Source organism: Myodes glareolus, chromosome X, assembly GCF_982192425.1.
Source record: "Myodes glareolus chromosome X, mMyoGla1.1, whole genome shotgun sequence".
Lineage (NCBI taxonomy): Eukaryota > Metazoa > Chordata > Mammalia > Rodentia > Cricetidae > Myodes > Myodes glareolus.
Window position 1 is genome coordinate 49,808,036 of NC_142053.1, and position 25,323 is coordinate 49,833,358.

General features: G+C 35.0%; 1 protein-coding gene across 4 annotated transcripts in view; it reads right to left on the bottom strand.

The window, feature by feature from the left end:
• Nucleotides 1-6: 6 nt before the first annotated feature.
• Nucleotides 7-25,323, bottom strand: part of Nrk (Nik related kinase) — a 103,431-nt gene continuing 78,114 nt past the window's right edge. For 3 of the 4 annotated variants that reach the window (XM_085684738.2, XM_085684739.2, XM_085684737.2), the window contains 10 exons: nucleotides 24,616-24,898; nucleotides 22,978-23,158; nucleotides 22,141-22,212; nucleotides 20,937-21,080; nucleotides 17,660-17,818; nucleotides 12,998-13,098; nucleotides 11,021-11,170; nucleotides 7,769-7,904; nucleotides 4,553-4,692; nucleotides 7-1,677 (listed from right to left, as the gene is read on the bottom strand). In XM_085684738.2, coding sequence (XP_085540864.2) covers nucleotides 1,582-1,677; nucleotides 4,553-4,692; nucleotides 7,769-7,904; nucleotides 11,021-11,170; nucleotides 12,998-13,098; nucleotides 17,660-17,818; nucleotides 20,937-21,080; nucleotides 22,141-22,212; nucleotides 22,978-23,158; nucleotides 24,616-24,898 — 1,462 coding nt within the window. In that variant the 3' untranslated portion in view covers nucleotides 7-1,581. Of the gene's footprint in view, nucleotides 1,678-4,552; nucleotides 4,693-7,768; nucleotides 7,929-11,020; nucleotides 11,171-11,416; nucleotides 11,560-12,993; nucleotides 13,099-17,659; nucleotides 17,819-20,936; nucleotides 21,081-22,140; nucleotides 22,213-22,977; nucleotides 23,159-24,615; nucleotides 24,899-25,323 lie in introns of all 4 variants that reach the window. The other variant, XM_085684740.2, reaches the window with a different exon arrangement.

Sequence of the window (25,323 nt, forward strand, 5' to 3'; positions counted from 1 at the left end):
TAAAGTAACTACTGAACTTAAAAAAGTAATTTGAATTGTAAACATTGAAGCATAAGCCAGTTTTAGGATCACATTATCGTGTCACAGTAACAGAAGCGGGAACCACATGTCACCTGGGGATTTAGGCTCTTCTACAGTCTGAACAGTGGGCTGCTGCACTCTGGATAGAAGTCAGATGAAAAATGCAAATCTTCACTTCTGGCACAAAGGTTCCAGGAAATGATACACTGCCAGGAAATCACACTCAGTCAGCTGCTTTCTGTTTTGGTTAACCAGGTAGTTTAAAAGGCTTCAGATTTCAGAAGCAGAACTAGAGGACTTGTTGAGGTATACTTTGTGGTAGGTTCTGTGGCTTTTTCTCTCGCCCCAGAACTAACCATGGCATTGAGGATGGATAGGTATAAATCACGCTTTCTTATCAGGTAGCAGTTACCATAGGTGATCAAATATCACCTATTTTGGCGTCTATAAAATACTTGGTATGGACTGGCATGAATTTCACAAGTCTAATTTTGCAGACTTTGATATACAATCAATGTTATTGTTTTAAATCTCTTGTAATTTACTTACAGCAAATGACTAAATTTGAGATTATCACTTGATGACTTTTAAATTTCAGTTTGTAGTGATGGAAATGTGAAAATGCAAGTATTAGCTATCAATGTTCTTTTCATTTTGTCACATTGATTTGTTTAGTACCTGGAAGGGCATTTTATATAGTTTAATGTAGAACTGGAAAAATATTCAGTGCTGTCTGATGGTCATAGTAATAGCTAGATAATAAAATTAAGAACTCAGCCAATCATGGGGACAGAATTTGACGCCTACTTAGAAGTATTTAAAAAAAAAACTCTCTACAGTACATGTGTATTGGAGTTCAGTCCTGTATTCAAACTAGTAAATATATTGTTTAGTAGGTTGTAAAACAGTTATTGCACATATTTGGGACTTTTGGAAGGGGAAACCAAACATCTGAGGTTTTCTCCTTTTCTTCTTATATAGAGAAAACCAGTTTAACAATGGGCAAAAAGAATCACAATTGGTCTCCAACTGTGGGTTTATTATGAAAAAGAATTGGGTGGCATTTCCCCCTTGATCACTGTAGTTTTCCTTGTGTATGCAGGTTGTTCAACCTTAGTCTAGGCTATAAAATTTCTTATGTTTTTTCTCTTAATCTAATTTTGCTTGGAAAAAAATTACCTACATTAATTTATTTTTTTCTTTGGAAAAGCTTATTTAGGGCCAATTATTTGAAAGTCGCTTGTAAAGTAATTTATAACAGGTTTCTATACTCCATAATATAAATCTGAATACAGATACTGTCCAAACTGTCTTAAGAGTAATGTCTGAATTCACAGTAACAAAAGTTACAAAGTTCGTGCAAAAGATATTGTACACCACTGGAGTACATAGAGCTTGCTATAGTTAAGTTTGTTTATAAAGCTGTACTTCTCATTGAAACTATGATGGGCTACATTAAAAGCCTCTGATTAAACTTTTTCTAATGATAAAACTGGAGTTTTGGGATGTAATGGCATATATGTGATGGATGTAAATGGTGGAGGAAGTCATTGGGATCTTTCACACAGCATAACTTCTTTGGAGCTCTTCAAGTTTTCCAAGGGTCATAAAGTAAACCCGGCTGTGGTGATTGCTCAATGTAGACGTAAAGAACAGCTTTAAAGAAATAAAGAGAAAAGCATCATCAGGGAGTGGCTTATCCATTTTAGCCAGATAATATACTAAAGTGTTAAGTACCAGTTTATAGCTACAATTCGATGTAATTAAAATATTAAGCCATCTTGTTTGGAATAACTTTTTCTTATTTTAAGAAGCATAACTTTGATTAGTTTGGAACTTAAATAGCATATTTCAAAGTAACATTTTCACCATAGTCTGGAGAATTACAGTTCATATATTTTATTAATTTGGCTTTATGTTTACTTTTAAAATTTATTCTTTGAGACTTTCATACACCTACACAATGGATTATGATCACATGATCACTTGCTCAATTCCCTTTGGATCTCTTCAACATGTTTCCTCCCATCTTCATATTCTCTTTTCAAAATTTATAACCCACTGGATCCAATCAGGGCTGAGCATATGTGCACAGGTGTGAGACCAGGAACTACAAGTGCCTTCCCCAAAGAATAATGCTTCTACTTCCCTTAGCAGCTACCAACTGCCATATAATATTTATTATTGATGGTTTTCATTGACTGAAGTTCCTTATTAGTTTTGGTTAACAACACTTTCCTTTATCTGAGACATGCCAAACTAGACTGGAAGGCCCACAAGACCTCCACTCTATACAAAGAACAACAGGCAACTGAGGAAAGTTGAGAGCTGGAAGTGGGAGAGGTGATTTTCCACCAGGTAAAACCACATCAACTAGTTGTCTAGGGACAAAAAGCCAGCCCTGAATACATACATACAAGTAACACTTTGTGGACTGAACAGGCTATATTTAGGAATATATATGCATATAAAATTATGATTCAATAAAAAATAGTGGAAAAGGGACTATGAATTTGAATGGCTGGGAGAAGTAAACGGGACAGTTTGGAGGAAGAAAGGGAATTAAAATTTCAACTTTTTATGATATCAGTTCATTTCACTGAAGTAAAAAAACCATAAAAGGTAGAAAATTCCTTTAACTTCTTAAATATAAGCACAAGTGGCAAGGGACAGCAAAAATTCTTTCCTTGTGTTAAAAGACAATTTGAATTAGAATAAATTTGTTTTTATTTTTTGAGATTATAATTGAATTGCAACATTTTCTCCTTTCCTTGGAAACCCAATGGAATAGAGAGGAACATGGTGTACAAAAGTGGGTTATTCCATAATAAAGAAAATCAGAACAGAATAGACATAAATATCCGAAGGAAGTCAAAGCTTTCTTCTGTCATCAAAGTTATACTCAGTAGGGCATGCTGACAATGAACAAGAGAAAGCAGCTAACTTTAGCACACTCCACATACTGAATTCTCTGTAAGATGCTTACTACATCCTTGTTGTGGAAGAGATTTATCTTCCTTTCCCAAACAGTAATTACTAGTTCCATCTTAGAAATAAAGGAATTAAGTTTTTAAAAAATAAAACAAGGGTTAGAGATGTGACCCAACGGTACAGTGTTTGCATAGCACATGTGAGATCCTGGGTTCCATGTTCAGCATTCTCCCACCCCCGACAAAAAAAAAACATAGTAAAGATTAATTAAACTTCTCTGGTTCTCACATCTTGTTAGGTGGCAGAGCCAGAATAGCAACTCTAACTCCCTGACCTCAAATTCTGGTTCTTAGCATTGCAATCCAAAATCAGGCACCTTTCCTTGATATGCGGCAAGTTTGCCCTGCTTTCCCTTATAGTAACTTGAATTCTGTGTAATCCATGGTAATTATTATTAATTCTATTAAGATTAGTTCTTCAAAGCATTATTTCTTAAAATGTTAACTGAGTTGATGAACTTTCCCATCTACCTATTTTCAACACTTAACACTGATCAAATTTCACAGAAAATTTCCAAGATTCAATTTTCATTTTCTTTTCTGTAGTCTTCATTATACCTACTTATGAAGATATAACTGAGACACCTTCTAAAATAGCAACCATAAAGTCAAACATATAGTTACATATTCAACAAACGTAAGCACTTCTTCCTTCTCTTATTCTTGGAATATGCTGAAAGCTAGAAATGGAAGATCTTCAAAAAGCAAAGAAAATGCTGGTAAGGACTTCAAAAAGTACCAGACAGATAAAAACACAAAATAATAAGCTTGCCATGTGATCTGGTTCTCATATATCCAATTGGGTACCAACCTACCAGAGGTATTCGTACGCCATGGTTATTGAAGCACTATCTGCAATAACTTTTGGGTCAGTTTAAGTACCCATCAACTGAAGAAGACCAAACCAAGCAAAACCAAACAACCCCCCCAAAACTAAAATCATGCATTTGCAGCAAATTACATAGAGCTAGAGAACTTATATTAATTGAAATAAGCCAAAAACAAAATATTAATGATTTATTTCATATATCAAAGGTAAAAAAAATCTATCTAGAGATCAGGAATGATTTTGGTACTAAGGCAGATGGAGGGAGCTTGATCTGATTAGTTCACATGGATGGCATACACTGAAATATCACAATGAATGTCACTGGTATGTGTGATTAAATTATGATAATCAAAACCAAAATATTTAAATCATCCTAAGGAGGCAGATTTGCTTTCATAGTTTCTTAAATTTCTTGGTATGAAAGTGAAAATGACTTTGGATCAAAAATAATGTAAGTTCATGCCAAATAAAATATCAAAATTTAATGTTAATATAACTAGAAATTTTTACTTCGAAATGGGATTATGTTGAAATAAAATTACATTATTTACCAAATCAATTTCTGCTGTGAAAAAGAAAACTGTTTTTATTAATAGTGTGCCAATTTAAAAATATATTCTTAAATATTTATGAGCAAAAGGTAAAGGTCAGAAAGTCTAATTAATATCAATGGTTAGTTTATTTTTGCTTTACTGAAGGGTATAGACTATACCTTGTCACCACGGGTGCACAGGAATCTCAGTTTCTTGATTGACCTGCGCTTCAACTCATTCTCGAGAATACTGGACTGCAGGGACCGCACTTCAACAGCCTTTTGGTCCCATCCGGTCAGTCTCTGTGTACACTCAAAAGCTATAATACAAACGGAAATATCAAAAGACCATTTTGTTTTCGTAGAAGTGAGGTAAAGCTCAGTAATTATCTATAGATCCCACAGTGATCCACATTGACTTGTTAGATCTTTGTTGATGTTTGTATTTGGATACTGTAAGACCATAGACTAACCCAAAGGTTAACAATTTTGTTTGTAGACATTCTGATCAACCCACGATTTAAAAAAAAATGGTTGTTGGTGAAGTACAGTGTTACACCAGATACTGGTTGAGGAGTCCCAATAAAGAGCCATATTGTGGCACACATGGAAAACTTTTTTCATAAAAAAATTAAAACAAGGGCAGACAGAGAGAGAGAGAGAGAGAGAGAGAGAGAGAGGGAGAGAGAGAGAGAGAGAGAGAGAGAGAGAGAGAGAGAGAGAGAGAGAGAGAGTCACCAGAGTCAGACTTGCTGAAACCTTGCTGGTAAGCCACTGCCATGTGGCAATACACAGATTAATAGTAATGGGTGAAATTAATATGTAAGAGTTAGCCAATAAGAAACTAGAACTAATGGGCCAAGCAGTGATTTAATTAAGACAGTTTCTGTGTGGTTATTTCGGGTCTAAGCTAGCCAGGTGACCGGGAACCAACAAGTGGCTCGTTCCTTCAACAGACTTGAGTCACTATAATGTAACTGAGTAATTGTCCTGCTAGAAGCAGAACTCAGGGTAGTTGTTGAGGAAAATGGTATTGCATTTTAAACTTCTTACTTAGGCTTGTTTTATAATCCTTTGTGACAGTATCATTTATGAAAATACTATCTGAAAGCAGAGTGCTTATTATTAAACATCCATATACTTTATTCTGTGAAGTATTTTATGGCCAAAGAAGTAATATTATTGTTTGACTTTCAAGCTACTATTCTTTATGTAGTTTATAGGGAATAAAATTCTATAAATAAAGTAAATTGTAACATTTAAAATCGCAAACATTTTAACTGCAGATAAAACACACCAAAATCTGGCACTTTGATGACTGAGAGCAGAATTCTTTAATCTATTATTTTCCTTTATTCGAAGGGGGAAAATTGGTGTCACTATAACTATGTCTTTCATTAAAAAAAATCACCCATTTTTATCAAATGCTCCCAGGTACTTTTGTTTAAACCAAAATTTACCTGCTGTATTCTACGTTAAATTTACATAAAATAACTTACGAAAGACTAGGTAAACTGTAAAAGTAACTAGCAAATGCATACTGGAGAAATGTGGCTTACCTCAAAGCAAAGTTCAAAGCATGTATTATCCCTGTTGTCACTACAATAAAAACTATTACCTGTATGATTTTGATATCAAAATTTTTTTCTAAATTACTATGATATTTTCACTATGAAAAATAACTGTTCTGAAGTAACTTTATTAGTGTAATATAGGGTCCTAATTAAATTTTGCCACAGGAAGTATGAAGAATTAATGGCCTGCCTTATAGTAACTAGTAACAGAATTAGCATGTATGAATTTGAGTATTTTACTCACATGACCACTATATAAAAATAGTATTCTTCTCAACAGCCATACAGAGCCAAACTTTCTAATTTAATACAGCTTGTTTACTGAGTCCAATACCCAGTGTTATATCATCACACATTCACTTAACCTAGTTTTTTTCTGAAATCTTGAAGTAAAGATTTTTGGTAAAACTTTCTATAATTCTTAAACTTCTGTACAAATATTTGGGAATAAAAAACATTGTCCTTGTTATTGAAAATATCATAGATTAATGAAATGTAAATTCTGGTTTAGGAAAATCTGAATTTAAGCTAGTTGTTAACAGCAAGTTGTTTAGAGTTAGAAAACAGACTGAGTTCTTTCGTTGATATTAGTGTTATATTGTAATATATTCTCAATATGCACTAAACAATAACATCATGGACTTATAGTGCTATAATTTGTTTTACATATACGTGTCTTTCAAATTCTACCAAGTGAAATTAGCTTTTTGATATAGGTTAGAAATTTTATTGCCTGAGAACCAGAGATGATGTAGACATTAAAGATCTCTTTTACTCTTGTGATTGCCTAGTGGGTTGAATACTAGGGTTATGCTCAGTTTCCCATTTGAACTTGGCTACCAGACTTATTTCTGGTTCATATACTTTTTGAGGTTCTGCATTCTTTCCCTAGGCTGCATCACTACTTTCTACTTGACATATTATTCCTAAAAGTATTACTATAAAAGATATAACATGACTCATCGCTTTTACTTCCTTTTGCCCTAGATCCATCAATTTGTACCATAAGCATTTAGTGTCTGTCATTTATAATGGTTTTAAACCCTCTGTGAATTCTTACCTGTTTTAAGAAATTAGGGTAGGTTTTCAGGACAATTCTTAACATTAAAAGATTTTGCAGATGCAATGCAAAAAAAAACTATCACCCATAGAAAAATTGTCCAAAAAGGAGTTCTTTCAAACTCGTCATTAAAATAATGTGGGTGTCACTTTTCTACCTACTGTACAGACATTTTAGAGGATTCTGTTATCTATTTGGACAAATAGCATTTTTACCCTTCCCTTTCCATCTCTTTTGTATAACCCACTATCTCTTCAAACACACACACACACACACACACACACACACACACACACACACACACACGGGGCGGCGGAGTTGCCATTCATCTTATCATTCTACCATTTACCCACGCTAACATTTTAACTATTGGTATATATTCTATTCTCTAGCCACTAAGCATTGGAAACATACAAAAGAGTCCCAAATTAGAATAATTTCCCAGACCTAGGCTATTTAGAGAAATAAAGTGTTCTGGTCAGAAAAAAAAAATGGGTTTCCATGCTGCCACCTACCTGGGTGGCAAATAACAGGCATTCCAGGCAGTTCTATCTGTCTTTTTATATAACTGATTTCACATAAATACTACTCTATAAACAGAGCATTGATGACTAAACAAAATAGAGTCCCCTTTAAATGTGCAAGACTTTAAATTATCCATTAGTGCTTTAAGAAAAAAAAAACAATTCTGGAAACCTTATTTAGGACACATATTATACTCTTCAAACTTCCTGGTCTCATCTGAGAGAAACTAGTGCATACCTGCGGAAGATGGTATATCTTTCCACACTTCAAGGATCTTCTTGTAGAGTTGTTCATTTGCTTCCTCAGAGGCAGCTTCAGCATTGAAGGTGAGCATCACGCCAACTCCCAGGCCATCAGGTAAAATGATGATGTTCTGTGATATAATGGTTTCCAGGGATTGGTATTATGTTTCATAAAGATTTTTGTGTCCAGTATTTTATCACTATTACATTAACTGAAGCAACTATCCCTTTAATTGAAGATCAAAAAAATGTTCAACGTGCAGGAAGGAAGGTAACCAGTTTCCAAATTCAACAGAATGAGATAAACTAAACATTTGAGAAGAGTTGGTTTCTATTATGTCATGAAGCCTTTTAATTCTCTATTTTTGCTTAGGATAATAATTTGGAAAAAATAAGTAAAGCTGCACTTTCAACACAGTGAAATATTTTGAAATGCCACAAAAGTATTGTTTATTGTAATAGAAAAATAATACAGTTCTGAATTTAAGATTCATTTCCAAAATCAAGTAATATTTTCATAATGAATATGTGAGCCAAGTAACGAATCATATACAGAATTCATCAGCAAATTCGTGAAAAAAGGAAAATAACCCTCAAATAACTTGAGCTTAAAATGTTTTAAGGGACAATTTTAATACTGTTTATGGCTTGTTTAATTATATTTGTCCCCTATTCAAGAAAACATAGACTGTCTCATTCAAGTCACATGTTACCATAGGCTCAATATACAAATTCAGAAGTGTTGATTGGCAGAATAAGGAAATACTAGAGATAACTAAATATTTCTAAATTTTTAGATTCATAAATGAGACAAAATTTGTTTGGAACAAAGATATTATGCCAGTGACAGTACTTCTCTGATAAATTTTTTAAAGTGTGTTTTTCCAAATTAGCAAGCTACAGGAAAAGAAAAGATCAGAAACTATACTTGCCAAAGCCAGCGTACTCAGGCCAAGTGCTTGAGGCCATGTCTCAGCAACAACAATCCTCAAAACTAAAATGGGAATCCAGAGGCGAAACGCAATTTTAATGCGTTCCCTGGGCACTTGCATGAGCAGTTGAATCAGAAACCAGATAAGAAAAAATGAAAGAAATTCCAAGAAATAAGGTTGTCTCAAGAAAATCTGTTTGTAATACAAAGGGAGTGCTGCGAATCCAGACAGCCTCTGAGGTAATTCCCTTGCTTCTCGGATGCTTGCTGAAGGAATGGCATAGTCTTCAGCACATGTGGCTTTCCTGTAACATTAGAGCCTTTGTAAACTAGCACTTTGGAGAAAATATTATTTTTAGGACATTCTCTTTTAGAAGACACCCTCCTCTCCCTTATATTAGAATCCTTTCTATTTTAGTGGGTCAAGACACTAGGGAATTTGTCTAAAAATACGTTTGCATATATGTGAGGGATCCTAATTAGGTCAGAAAATGATTTGTGAAATCTCTTCTTTTTTCATTCTCGTTTCTATAGTTAATTAACTGATTTTCTAAAGCAAATAATTTCCCTGCTCATTCTTTAGATTTAAACTTCTTTAATGATTTTATTCTTCAAACCAGTGACTAGTATATCTCAGGCTGGCTTCAACTTTGCTAAATAGTTAATGCTAGTAATAATACTCCCAAACTTCCTGCCTACACTTCCAAAGTTATGGGATTATATGTGTGCACTAAGATGCCTGGTTGGACTTTTCAGTAAATGTTAACTTAAGCCAACATTCCAGTATTCTTTATTGAACTAGCTTCGGAACAAAGGCTGTTATGATGATAAATAAGATGCAGGAAGCTACAGAGACAACTCGAATATAGTTATAGTTTTTCAAAATTATTTTGTGGTTTTGACTGAGGTTGTGTTTAATATTCTCACAGTACAAACAGTGTAAATTGTCTATATAGACAGCTACTGGGTCATTAGCTAATGAGTGCCAGTTTCACCAAAATGCCTTTAAAGATGTCTTCACCAATGTTCTGCTGATTGTTTTATGTAATTGCTTTAATTGCATTATTAGAGACATGCTATATTCTTAAAATGTTCAAGATATCACACAAAATGAGTGACTTAAAATACACAAATGTTACACAGAATGATAAGCTGCTGAAATGTTAAGATTCAGCAAGCTCAGTATCTTAAAGGAGATGAAAAAAAAGAATGGCGGTGGTGGCGTACACCTTTAATCCCAGCACTCAGGAGGCAGAGACAGGAAGATTTCTATGAGTTGGAGGCCAGCCTGGTCTATGGAGTGATTTTCAGGACAAGCTCCAAACGCTACAGAGAAACCCTGTCTCCAAAAACCAAAAAAAAAAAAAAGCAAAACAAACAAACAAAAAAACCAAAATAAAAAAACTAAAAAAAAAACCAACAAGAACTGCTAAAGGCATTCCTTTAAATATAATTTTCAACAAGGAAAGACATCAATTCCATAATAAATATTTTGTATGATGCACTTGGTGTGGTATGAGATGCTATTGTCAAGCTCTTTATATTAATGATGAGTGTTTTCACAACCATTCACAAGTTAGATCTTGTCTTTTATTTATGTTTAAAATTGTAGAACATTTGCTTTAAAAATACTGATTCTTTTCATCAGAAATCCCCAAATATAATGAATATCATAAATGAATTTTAAAGTAATTTGCTATAGTCTATAGAAAATGCAATAAAGAGGGGAGTACACATAATTATGTAATTCTGCTATTAATTTCTTAACACAATGTATTAGTATATTACAGAATATAGAAATCCTAAAGCCAATTGAAAAGCATCCTAGGGCCAATTAGTCTAAATGCACAAAGATAAACAGATAGAGAATGTAGAACACAAAGCCATTAAAGGGAGAAAGACCTCAATTAGTTCCACTTGATAATGACCAGATGGTAGTGTGGGCTTGAGATGATCAGATCTGGTTAATCAATATAACTAGATTTTAAAGGTTACATGTATTCATTAATAATAAAATCATTATGGTCAAACAAAATCTGTCTGCAGACTGCATTTAAAAACCTGGAAAATGAAACCATTAGTGATTCTTGCTTATGTAGCAACACTTTCTGACATGCTTCCCTGTTAGATCTCTACACCTTCAGACACACATGGACATACAGGCAAAATATCAATGCACATGAAGTAAAAATAAATATCACTTTAAAAGTAAAAGAAATAAAAGAAAGTTACACTCTAAACTTTTGAGAGTTCTGATAACTGGAAAAATTCAAAGTGTTTACAGTAAGTCCAAGGGATCTGAAGGTGGTATCTTACATTATTTGGCAAGGTCACATCAGACATAACTTCAGATTCTGCATCAATGATGTGGTAACCATTAGCTGAGCTGAAGAAAATCTTCAGTGTTTTCTCAGAACCAACAGCCAGGTCAACTGTCACTGGCTTAAGGTCAAGAGTTGGAAACACCTGAAAATATAAAAGCAAACATGGCCCAAAGGCCAAAATGACATTCTGACTAGGCAAAGATTTCCCTATTCTTTTGCTATATTTACAAGTTTATAAAACTCAGATGACTGTTTATGATTGGCTGACTGATTGATGATCCTGGTAATTGAACCTATGGTTTCCTACAAGCTACAATAAGCAAATTGTTATGACCCTCAGAGCTGCATATGGCCTTGTTCTCTCATTAGTGGCCCTTAAGTTCCTTGCCTTGAGCTTCAGCAAATGAAGGAGCTCATCTGGTCTCTTAAATCGGTTCGCTGGATCAGCTGCCTGTATTTTTGCCAATATTCGTATATAGGCTTCATAGGACATGTAGTCTCCTTCGGAGTCTGCTGATTGATCAATGCATACTTGGTAAGGAATGAAAAAGGCCATACACATTAACCTATGGTAGACAGACTATCCTCTAAGACTCATATGTTTTATAGTCTAAGGAAACAGAAAGGCAAACAGGATTCTTTGCCAAGATCAGCTTACACAAAAGACTGAGCATCACAGGATTCATAATAATGTGGTTATGAGGTGAGCATCAGGAATGGAAATGAGAAGTTGACAGGAACTGGCTAGACTTATTGTTGGTACTTATCTCTCTGTTTTCCACTTCCATACCAGGTAGCGCTGACAAGCCAGCAGACACCCAAGAATTAATCCATATCCAAATGTTGACAGCTGAACCAAGACCCAGTTTAGGCAGATCAGATCAGGGATGCTATGTCTGTCATGGTAGACTGATTGTTTATATAATAGCCATTCTATCTATAAAGAGGACATTGTGCAAACAGTGCAAAGAGTTCTTGAGGAAAATTCATGTGTTTTACCTCGATCAGTGTATCTATATGTGATATTTTGGCCTAAAAATGAGACCATGTAAATAGAACCTCATATAAGATACAAATGTATTTCATGAATGCCTTGAAGTCTATCAGGATGTGTTTCTACAAGAGCTTTGTGAAATCTGTAGGTCACAGGGAACATTTGTTAAAAATCAGGTTCTCAGGCCCCACTGCAGACCCACTAATTCAGCCTGGAGTTGGGTCTGAGATCTAAACATTTAACAAATGCTTTCAGTGATTCTAATGCCTATAATAAGCAAGATAAAATAGCTACTTACCTTTTGTAAAAATGTATCCTATTTAAATAGAACTCAATTTATGGGAAAGGGAAAAACTCAGCAGCAGATTATTTGGGCCATTAGATGGCTAGCTTCCACAGCAGATGCATAAAAGGTCAGTGAAATCTTTACATGTGAAGCGCACTACTGTGCCTACCCGCTATGTCCCAGAACAGTTCTCCAGAGAAGAAATAAAGACCCCACTTTCTTCCCCCACCCACCTATTTTAATGATAGCTAGAGCAAGGCTTTTCTCACCCCCATTCCAATGTGGCTTCCTCAGTATCTCCACATCTCTTCTTACCCTCCCTCTACTCCCCCCCACTAAGAGAGAACAGGGACTTTCCCAGCTTCAAGTTATTGAGGTGGCACCTGAAGCCTGTGTTTTGGCCTCTAGAAGTGAAGATCTTCATGTTGACTACAGGAAATGGGAGTGAGGAGCTGGTGGGGATGTCCTGTAAGGGGAGGGGTTGGGGACATCCCTCAAACTCTCCCTTGCTGTGGCGCCTGTGGATTTTCTAAAAAGGGGTTAAATGATAATTATTGACATGTTATATTCAAATTGCAATAACTGTAGCCGAATGGTATGTATTTCCACATCTACATTACAAACTACTATTTTGTTTATAATTTCTTCTTTAGAGAAAACAGTATTATGCAAATGAAATGGCTACTCACTTTAATAGCAGTGCTTTCATCAAAGGATTTTGGTGCCCAGGCATAAAGATGAATTGATGATTTCAAAGCAACTGCAATATATGTTGTTTCCTCATGTTGAACTATAATGGCAACATACAAAAAGTCATACATCAGAATTAACATGAACATTCAGGTGTTTATATTTATTATCACAAATGAAATGACCACAATGTTAAGAACTAAAACTGCATGTTTTTAGAATAGCTACTTGGCTGGAATTGTATTCTTGTCATTCAATATTAATATCATTGCATATTTCCATGGATTGTATTTATCTGTATTTAAGTGCATTTCATTCTTATTATACACTATAACAAAATAAGAGATAAAATAATGATCTAGTAAGGTTGAGTAGCACATAGCTGTTATCTTAGCACCTGGAAGGCTCAGGAAGGAAGATTCTGAATGTGAGGCCATCCTGAGGCTGCATACCAAGAGTCTATCTAAGAAATCCAAGGACTGAGAGTATAGATTAGTGGTAAAGTGTTTTTTGTAGTATGTGCAAGGGTCAGAGTTTCATTCTTAGCAGAGAATAAGATTTTACAAGAAATCAAAAGAAATTGAAATAACTTCCCTCATTCATGAATAAGTAGATTTTTAAAGTGTAATTATCTAAAATAATCTCTACAGATTAAATGCAGTCTGTGTTGAAATCCCAATTTGTTCTCTAGAAATAAAGAGGCTATTCCTAAATGGTACACAGAATCTCATAAATGCTGACTCTTCACAAAAGTCTTCCCAAAAGCCCAAAGTTAAAGTACAGCCATTTGCTCATGTCAAAGTTTTCTACAAACTGTACTATTAGTACTTAATGAAATACCATTCAGTCATAAGAAAAATGAGATTATAATGTTTTCAGAAGTAGATATAGCTAGAGATTATAAATTAAACAAACCATAGTCATATAGACAAATAGCACACCTTTTTCTTACATATGTAACTTGTATTTTAAAAAAAAGTAAAGGTCCTGGTGAGATGGCCCAGTGATTAAGACAGCTCACTGCTTTTGCACAGGACCCAAGTTCAGTGACTGGCACCCTGCTTGGCTATCTTAAAACTGCCTGTTACTCTAGAATCTAAAGTACAGATTAATGGAATTTTTGCTGACCATTTTAGGCACCAGACACACATAGTACACAGACATATATGTAATGTGGGGTGTTATTCTGTATATGCGTCCCTTTTACTAGTTGATGAATAAAGCTATTTTGGCCAATGGCTTAGCAGAGTAAAGCCAGGCAGGAAATCTGAACAGATTTTAAATATGTACAATATATATATATATATATATGTATATGTGTATACATACATACATATATATATATATATAGAGAGAGAGAGAGAGAGAGAGAGAGAGAGAGAGTAGGTGGAGTCAAAGAGATGTTATGTAGCTTCCAAAGGAGACACACACCGGAACTTTACCCAGTAAGCCACAGCCTTGTGGTGATACACAGAATAATAAAAACGGGTTACATTAAGATCTAAGAGCTAGCTAGAAATACGCATAATCCATTGGCCAAGCAGTGTTGCAATTAATACAGTTTCTGTGTGATTATTCCTGTCTGAGCAGTTGGGAAATAAACGAGTAGTCTCTGTTTACATATATGTAGGCAAAACAGTCATACAAAACAAGTATTTGTAGAACAATGCAAACACAGACAAAGTGAATACAGTTGAGATTCAGCAAATAAACTCAGCATATCTAAGTTCAATGGCTCCAAGACCATTCAATAAAGAAAAAACAGTGCCTTAAACAAATGGTACTAGGACACATGGTAATCTATATGCAAAAGAATAGAGCAGGGTACAATGCCTCACAGGATACACACAAATTAAGTCAAAATGGATCAAAGATCTAAATGTCAGAGTTTATGCTGTAAAACTCTAAGAGTAAACAAACAGGGATAAATATTGATAACTTTTTATAAGGTAATGTATTCTTACAGTTGACAAAAATTGTATATAAATTATGGAAGAAAAATAACAAGCTTCATCCAAATTAAAAACTTTTGTGCATCCTGGGGTATAAGAAAGTGAAATTGGCTCTGGTGGTGCAGACCTGTACACTCACATATTTGGAAGTCTTACAAAAGACTTAGGATTGTAAGAACAGGGCCAGTCTGTCCAACTTAGTGAGTCCTGTCTCGAAATAGAACAACGGCTGGAAATGTATCTGTCATTAAGTTAAAGCCTGGTGTGTACAAGGAACCTTAAGTTCTCAGTACCACAAAAGGGGGAAAGGAGAAATGAAAGAAGATATATCACCCAGGTACTAAAGAAAAATATTTGCAAATTACTAGGTAAGTGTCTAATAAAAACTGGGCAGTGGTGGTGCACACTTTTAATCCCAGCACTTGGGAGGCACAGGCAGGCAGATCTCTGTGAGTTCGTGACCAGTCTGGTCTACAAGAGTTAGTTCCAGGACAAGCCCCAAAGTTACAGAGAAACTCTGTCTCAGAAAAAAATTAGTAGTATATAGAATGTATAAAAATTTCTACAACTCTATTCAGCATCAGAGCAAAAACATTAGGCAAAGTACTTACTTTAAGAAAAATATACAAATGGTCAATAAATACATTGAAAAGTATGGAAGGGCATTTCTAACCAACAAAATGTGCACTGAGTTATGAGGAACTACTTTAACTCTGCTTTAGGATGACTAATACTATAAGGAGAAACAAACACATATAAACATTCAAATGGATACGGAGAAAATGCAATCCTTATATATTAGTGGTGGTGATGGGAAATTCTGTATCTAGTTTGAAAACGGTTTAGGAGTACTATCCAAGAGAAAAAAAAAGAAAGGTGCACATAGACACCCATAGCAGAATTATTGCCATAAGCCTGAAAGTAACAAGCATACAAAAATCTGCTAACTGATATGTTAATAAATACAAGTGATGTCTATATAATAATATTCTGGAGTTTGAAAAATGAAATATTGACACGTGTTGTATTATGACACAACACAAGTGAACCTTGGGAGCATTACACAAAGTGAAAGAATACTGTTAGTGAAGACCATATAATACGTGGATATATTTATATTAGCTTCTGAGATAAGGCAAATACATAAAGAAGGAAAGAAAATCAATGTTTCTCTAGTACTTGACAAAACATGGGTAAGGGGCTGGGCAATGGTGACACACAGAGCAAGTTCCAGGACAGCCAAGGCTACACAGAGCAAACTTGTCTTGAAAAACCAAAATAAAGTGGGAAAGGGGAAAAGACAGGAAATACTGAATTCCTGTCATGGAATTCATGGAATACTGGTCTCGTTGGGGACTAAAATCTGAACTTTTATGTAAATAAGATCATAGTAATGGCTACTGAGTTGTCCATTTTTAAAAACTACATTTCATAGTACGTAAATAATTTCAATATCACTATTGATAGAGAAAGTAAAAGTTATAGAAAGCACATGGTCATTTATGTAACATCCATCTTGTTTGGCTAGAATACTGCTTCTGTTCTGATTCTCTCCAATATGCTGTCTCTTTATCATATTTTCTTCCTCTTTTTTAACTTTACCTCTCCTACCATTTTACGTGTTAATGGAAGAAATGATTTTTGGTTGTCCTGGATAGAAGTATCATTGATTGGAACGGGCTCAGCTAGAAAAAAGGACTTCACTTGTCCATTCACCTAAAGCAGATTTCAAAGATGATTACCCTCGTAAAGATCTATCATTGTGATAAAAAATTGCCAACTTAATAAGAGGAAGTTGTTCAATATAAACTGCTGAATTAACATCTTGGAATGTCTTTCACCTTTGGGGCTATCATAGTTATATGACTGCAGGGCAGTGTGGCATCTAAAGCTAGAAGAAAGGGTTTATCTTGACCTTTAGTTTTCTAGACACAAATCCCTTCATTTAAAGCTGTATGTTTATATGTGCACACATGTGCAAGCAAAGAGTCAGTTACGATATAAATATTCTCTTGCAATTTGTAAAAGGTGATTTCAGCAATCCTTCACCTACATAACCAATTCTCCTCTGAGGGTCAATGGCTTCAGAGTAAAAGGAAACTGAGAACAGAGGAGATTTGCTTCAGAAATGGAATAGACTGGGCTAACATTACTTCATAGTCGTCGAAAGCTCAGAACAATATTCTGTGGACAAAAGAGTTTCTTACTCTATTTTATGGAATTTACTCTATGAGGAGACACAGGACATGGAAATGTTCTATAATAAAACATAAAGTATTAGGAGCAACAGTCTGTGGATCACAGAAACACTCTTTCAGAACCTCCTACACCACTATGAAGTTTCCTGGTCAGTATTAAACAGGATCATGTTTTATTTCCATTAAAAGGGAAGAAAATATCATAGACATCTCTGTAAGTTGCTAAAGATACATCAAACGTAGTTACAGTAAGGAAAATATTACTTTCAAATATTAAGAGTGACTGAAAAGGAAGAAAGAAGTAAACCAAATTTAACTCCAAGAGTGATTTTTGCCAGTAGGTATGATTACATAGAGGAGGCCTAGGAGCTGCCTCAATGACAATCGCTCATGTTTTCATTCAAAATTGCAAATCCCTTCCTTTCCTTGCCTTGTCTCTTGCAATTATGGGCCTCTCCACATGAATGGAAGCATAAACTATATAACAATATTAAATGTGAAATGGACGTACGGACACTGAAGTGTTCACAGCCAGTCAACTTATCAATAGATTTACAAGCTTCCTCTGTCTTCAGCATTTCCTTTTGTCTTCTCTTACTTTCCGGATCATTATTCAGAATCTTGTTCCTCAGCCAAGTCAAATGATACACGCGAAGTCTGTTCTTGCGACCTGGTAAGAAAACATGATGGCATTTCAATTCTCTCTCTCTCTCTCTCTCTCTCTCTCTCTCTCTCTCTCTCTCTCTCTCTCTCTCCCCGCCCCCCACCTATACAAAGAAGCAGGATGTGCTCCTGTTTAAACCAATTGTTCATTAAACTAAAAGTCGCTTTTAAAAACTAACATGATCCTAGCATCTTCTGTCTCAATTCCAAAATACAGTTGGGTTCTACTGTCTGCCTCTGTGCCTATCTGAAGTGGATCTAAAATACTCCACTATCATAGGGTAAGATTGTCTCTAAGCTGCCAACCCAACGACTATCTATTCGTTTGGACTTTCCTAAGTCATAGCTCCCCAGCAGTTTCCAGGCCTAGAGGTTGTCCCCATATGTATGGATGAGATGTCTGAATGTTGACTGTTTGGGCATTTGGAGCCAGGATATGGATCTTCTTGAGTTCTATCAAGCTAGCATGTTTATAAATGAATCAGACACATTTATTATTTGTTTCTTCAATACTTTTATCTTAAAAATTTTTATTTGTCTTTTAAGGCTTATTTTTATATATTTATGATGTATAATGTGGTGTTCATGTAGACACCAGGGAAATAAGCATATCCATTACTTTAATTTTAAAAATGTATTTATGGTTACTACATTCACTTTCCTTTTCTCTATTTTGAGATACATAATCTGTTATTTTTCTTACATTCACCTGTTTTACCATAGAACAACAAAATGTGGTACTCTTATTTAAATTTTACATAACATGTACCTATTGCTTTCTATCGCCTTCTTTCCGTCTTTCCATTTAGTCCAGCCACTGGCAACCACCAGTCTAAACTCAGCCTCTTTGAGACAATATTTGAATTATTTCTTTTAGTTTTTGAGATTATAATATAGTTACATCATTTCCTCCTTCCAAGCTGTCCCTTTCTCTCTTTAAAATCTATGGCCTCTCTTAATTGCTACACACACACACACACACACACACACACACACGCACACACGCACACACGGATATTTCTAAATACATAAATATAACCTGTTGAGACAATTTTTGAGATAGTCTTTCATTGTAATTCCCTCATTACTAATCCTATCGAATTCTTAAAATTTATTTAAACACTAAAGAATTTATATGACTTTATTCTTTTTTGAAGTCTTATTTATTTATTCTCTCTCTCTCTCCCTCCCCTCCCCTCCTCCAGTAACAGCCCTGGCTGTTTGGGAACTCACTCTGTAGAAAGAGCTAGCCTCAGACTCACAGAAATCTACTTCCTCTGCCTCCCAAGTGCTGGGATTAAAGGCATGTGCCACCACTGCCTGGCTTTTTAGTTATTTTTAATATTGTCATAAAAGTCCCAATAATAAGAATCTTGAGAACAGGCTGACTTCAAACTTGGAGATCCACTTTCTTCTACCTCCTGAGTGCTGAGATTAAAAGTGTGTGCCTCTATGCTCAACCTATCATCAAAATTTTAAAGTGATTAATTTTACTGTGTTTTTAGAGGGAAATTTTAAATAAATGTTAGGGTTCAGAAAATCACACTTGTGGACATTTTATACTCAATTGGTAGAATAACTTCACATTGCATCCTTGTAACTTCTTTCAGGGTAGACTTTTGGGGATCCTCATCTGACGATGATTTTTTATAGTATTTGACACAAAATAATTTGTAGGCTGAGGGAAGCTTGCTTACCATGCACAAGGCGTAGTTTTAAAATCTAGTAGCAAACGTTTGGGTAAACCCAATTACAATTGGGTAAGGTTTAAGGAATCTAAAGAGGTATGTCTGGGTTTGAGAAAATCAGATGAAAAAAAATCTCTCATCCAGATGTGTATAATCTTTAAGCTACCCAGATGTTTTCAAAACTAAATATTGCTTCTGTGTATCCGAAATCATTGCAAATGATTGGTCATGAAATATGATTAAAATATTGTGATGGCTGAGTTTATCTCTAAAGGGTTTTGCCTTTAATCAAACCTTGAAGCAAAATGAATCTCATCCAATCACATGACAATTTGCTAATATATATTCCACAATATCTTATATGTTATAAAGTACAAAAATTCATGTAAATATCAGTGATTGGTATTGTTTTATTTCGTGGTTTAATCTTATGTTAACCATTTCCATTGATTCATTAGTTGTCTTTTGATTTTCTGATAGTAATTTCTGTTTACTGTTAGCTCTCAAACTCAGGACAAAGGGTTTAACTAAGATAGTTATTAACATATCAAAGCAGACACTGGCTGCCAGGTTCTTCCAGCATCCCTGAGTCCCTATGGGTTACAGGAACCTCCTGGCTGGAATATCCTGTCCCCCACCCAGAAGCTTCCAGCTCAGGGGCTGGGCTGTCCTTTTCCCATGTATATGTTCTCTTATATTGTATATTCTCTTCCATGTATAACCCAGCCATTTTGGCTACACTAGTCCTTTTATTCTTTTGTCTTTTGAACTCTTGGCTGCCACTCCAGGCTCCCCTCTTTTCCCTCCCCTCTCTCCTCATATTCTTGTTCAGTCTGTTGCTCATGTCCGCTCTGGACTCTCCCAGATGCCTCTGGCTATGTTCTCCCTTCCATCTACAATAAAGCTTCTCCTCGACCATACCCAGGAGCAGTCTTGTCCTCCTTTTATTTTTTTAAATTCATTTAGTAGTTACAATTAATTTAACACCAATTTACTTGCTTTTTCAGAGTCAGGCTCTGATTATGAAAATCAACTCTTGTTTGGGAAAGGTGTAGATAATCCTGTCTGGTTGCCCTTGTAATATTAGGTGGAGACAGGGACAATTCTATCTTCTACCCAATTACTCATCCATTTGTGTTTTGGACACATCAAAAGCTAGATGGTGGCTATTAGTGTAGTCCCTTCTACGTGAGATTACTCACGGATGCAAATGTAGTTTTCTTGATCTCCAACCAAGGTTAAGTGCATCAACATCAAAGGGATTTTGTTTAAAGTGTGAATGGATAAGAAAACGTAAGTAGGAGATTTTGCTGTCCCAATTAAAGGTTATATTTAAAGTGGTTTCCTATGAACACTTCACCTAAGAAAGCCTTTAACCTAGTTTGCAGTTCAATTACTCTGCATAATTACTCAGTTAATTTTAGGACTTAAACAAACCAGAGATGGTAATCAGCAAATTGAGTGACTCCACGACTTGGATCTGGCGGAATGGTCTACGCTTTATAAGTTTAATGATGTCTGCCTTTCCACTTCTGTCCATCAGGTACAGATTAGAGCGGGTGCCCAGCAACAAATTGACTCCTGTTCAGACACAGAAAAGTGCTGTATTAGCTGATTATTTTTATTAGTGTGTATTAATTCTACAGAAAGGGTTTTCACTATGATGTTTTTCTGCTTATCTATCACATAACTTAATCAAAATCACCCACATCACCCTCCCTTATATTTCCTTCTTACTCCTTCTGCATCCTATTCCATTTCCCTGTCTCATTCAACTTTTAGTACCTTAAGAAAAATAAAACTAGATTTTACAAATAAGGGGAAATGTGATGTTTTAATACATGTGGTTTATTTCTTATAACCTACTTTTCTACAAACATGGCTCTAATATTTTTCACAACTGAATAATACTCTATTACATATGTGTGTATTCCACACTTTTTAACCTTTACCTATAGATTTTTAAGTAAATATGTATGTATAATTACTTTTCCTTTTTATTGCAGTTTGCTAATCCACACAAACATGACTTTTATCATTTCAGGCTTGTTATATTAGCCTTGTTAACATCATACTATTGAACTATGTACACTCCCCACAGAGTATGTTTCATTAAAATGAATAGATAGCTGTCCATACATACTAGCAATATTCTATTGTCTGCTGTCTACTGTGCCATCAGACATACAGAATATTTTATATACACAGCACTATTTTATTATTTGTCACATACATTTCCAGAATAAATCATTAATATTCTCAAACAAAGAGTTGAAAAAGTCTGTCAAATTTAACATTTATAGAGAAAGCGTATACATTCTCTGCACTTAAAAATTGAAAGATCCTAAAGAAACCTTTCTTGTAATAAGTATATACAAACTTAGAAAATATTAAACTCAAATTTTCAAATAATTATAGTGAAGTTTAATTTTGTATTTTGCTCTAGTTAACTCAAGTTAAAAAGCATAAAAGGGGCAAGACATTAATTTAACAGGCCAAATCAGCCCTGAACCTATGAATTCATTTTAATTGATTGGCAATGGTAAAATGCTTTACTTCTACAACCTTTCCAAGTTTTTGACATGAACATGGATTTAAAACAGAGCAAAAACAAAACTCAGTTTCAAGAACTCAAACTCACCCCACAAAGAACCACAGCAGATCTCAGACGTAAACTCCTTTTCGTACACATGGATTAGTGGTTTGTTATATGCTGGGAAGACAAAGAGTGGGTTAATATTTACTTCAGATGGTAGGTGAGGGGAGTTTTCAGGGGCCCCAACAAACCCAGCATGTACTGCAAAGGGAAAGGCATTGAGACAAATCACTGATCTATATACTAAATGTGCCAAGTATTTTCATAATGGAGATGACCCTCAAAGTTTGGTTTCCTTATTATATTTCATCTTCTATGTAAGATTTAGTAAATTTTTAACTCATTAGAAAATACAAATCATACTGATTAAAATAAATTGCCGAGTATGGATGTGATTTGTAGCTTTGATTATAGTGTAAAAGCAATAATTGAATGAAGGACTCAGTTTCTCAATTGTAATCATCATAAAGATTGAGTGAGAGCTAGGTGTGAGAGCAAGTGTCTGGGGTCCCAGGAAGATGAGGAAGTCAGTGCCAGCAGCAGTTAGAGAGTGAGCTCAGTGCCGTCCCGGTTACACGAGACTCCCCAAAATCTAAGGAAAAAGAAAAGATTTTACTGAGGAGGAATTAAGAAGAAAATCTTATATATTATTTACTTATTTAGGCACACATGTTGTGGTTGGTTCTCTCCTTCTACCAAGTGGGTCTAGGGAATTAAACTTAACTCGTTAGGCTTGGTAGCAAATATTTTTACCTTCCAACTCATCTTGCCAGCATTATCAACCTCATTTTATACCATATGAATATTCAACTTCTTTGATTTATCACACACCATGAATTACTCGAGGAAGTGGAAGCATGCAGCATGGAAAGAAATACTCACAGTTGGCGCTCGCAGTGTCCGTATCAGAAGCAGAAGCAGACCCTCCGGAAGATGAGTGGATGACAGGAAAACCCAGTGTTGCTGATGACCCTGCTGTGTCACTGGGATTCTCACCATCAAGTGCAAGGGATCTGATATCCAAGGCAATTGAATCTGAGGTCTCAGTTCCACCATCTGACTCCTGTAAGGAGATAGAGGATTGGGGAACTGCTAAACAGGGGATCTAAGGTTTGAAAGGAATATCTAAACCCCATATACATATGCCAAAAAACTACTTCGAAAAGAAGCACATCCTGAGGGTATCTCATCCCTTAGTTTAAGATATCTACAGCGCCGGTTCTGGTGGTACATACATATATTCCTGGCACATGCAAAACTGTTGCCATGAGTCTTAGGCCAGCCTAGGCTACATAACAAGTTCTAGGCTAGCACGGGCCTACAGAGCTAGACCCTGGTCCTAAAATTGTAAAAAACAGATATGCAAACAAACAAAAGTAAAATAAAATAATGCAAAACAAAAAACCAGGAACAGAACAAAACAAGAGAAATGGCTAAGAGAACAGACAGTAAGAAGAACCATGGGGGTGTGGTTCAAATGATCAAACAAAAGACAGAAAACGAAACAACAAAAAACTTATAACAATCCTTAAGTAAACATATTTCACTATAAGTCTTTCACACTTCCATTAATGGAGTAGACACACAAGGATAAAAGCCTCTGAGCATGACAATTCTATATTCAATATGTGGAAGAATTTTCAACTCTCTACTGAGGTTATTGAATATTGAAGGATAGGTGGAGAATTAGGAGTTAATTATTTGTGACGATTAAAATCTACCAGCCTAGATGTCTAACAGATTAATTGTGAAACAAAATTATGATATGTACATATACACAGTGGAATTTTATTCAGCCACAAAGAAAAATGAAATCATGAAAATTTCAAAATAATGGATGGGTATAGAAATTATTATAGTAAGGGATATAATTCTACTCAGATAAACATACTTCCATTTCTTTATGACAGACACACAGATCCTAGGTTTTAATGTGTGTGTATGTGTATGTGTAGAGTATAGAAGTATAAGAGATTATCAAGAAAAGGGAGAAAGATTTTAAGGAAGAGTAATGAGAAAAATGGATCAACAGAATCCATGTGACTTAAGACTTGAAAGGAAGGAAAAAGTATAGTTGAGGGGGAAAGGAAATGAAGTGGAGGACCAACAAAAATAAAGTATGTGTGAAAATTCTGTAATGAAATCCATCACTTTATGTGCTATAAAAATACAAATAAAGACAAAATGCTAATGGTTTCACAATATTGTGTATGTCTAAAATGCTAGCTATATGAATGCTTTACTTAGAAAATTTTAGTATGTGTTTTCTACAGCTATAGATAGTATGACTAGTACCTTGAAATACTTCTCCAAATGTATAACTTAAAATGACCAAATAAATCAGGGATTTTGTCCCTGAAGTATATAAGAACCATCAAATTGTATGTAGTGAAGATCCCATGCACTTATAATTTAATTATGTATTTAAGTTATTTCAGGATTTGGAATACAAAAATATAATCATTGTGAATAGCTAATGTTACATGTCATGTGCTGATATACATTCAAATGCTTCATTACCTCCTGCTCACGTTCAAACTCCTGAAATATATGTTGATCCAGTCCTGCACCATCTTCCTGTAAGTGAGATTCTTCTGCATAGAATCCATATGCTCCATTCTCTTCCCTGTTTCTATTGACTCCTCTGTATCTGGCACCTCTATTGGCTCCATGTCCATCATGGCTTCTAAAGGCTGCACTGGCTTCAGCAGCATCGTTTCCACAGGCTCCGGAAGCCCTCCACTGTCCTTTACTTCCACCTCTGCCACCATGCTTGAGTATTCCTTCTCTGCGATAGCTTGCCCTGTTAGCAAGAACAAATTCGTGAAAGAAGACCATTCAATAAATCACAAATCAAAGCCATAAATCATATTTTACATATACACACACCCATATAGGTTATGGTCAGGAATGTTTTTGCTTTTTATTAATGTTTTTGTTTTATAAACATGAGAAAATTTCCTCAATGCTTTTCCAGTATTAAATACTGAATTAACATGATAGCCACTCTTAACTCCTTGTTATCATGTGTTAGACATGACTGCTTAGTGCAGAAAATACTCATTTTTCTTAAATAACTGAATAATTTATGAATAAATTTCAGTCATGTTAATGATAAAATCCATAGTGATATTATAATATTTTTCAGGATTCTGTTACGTTTAACATATATTTTCATTTATTTACATGTATACAAACAGCTCTGCTATAGACCTTTGGTCAATACTC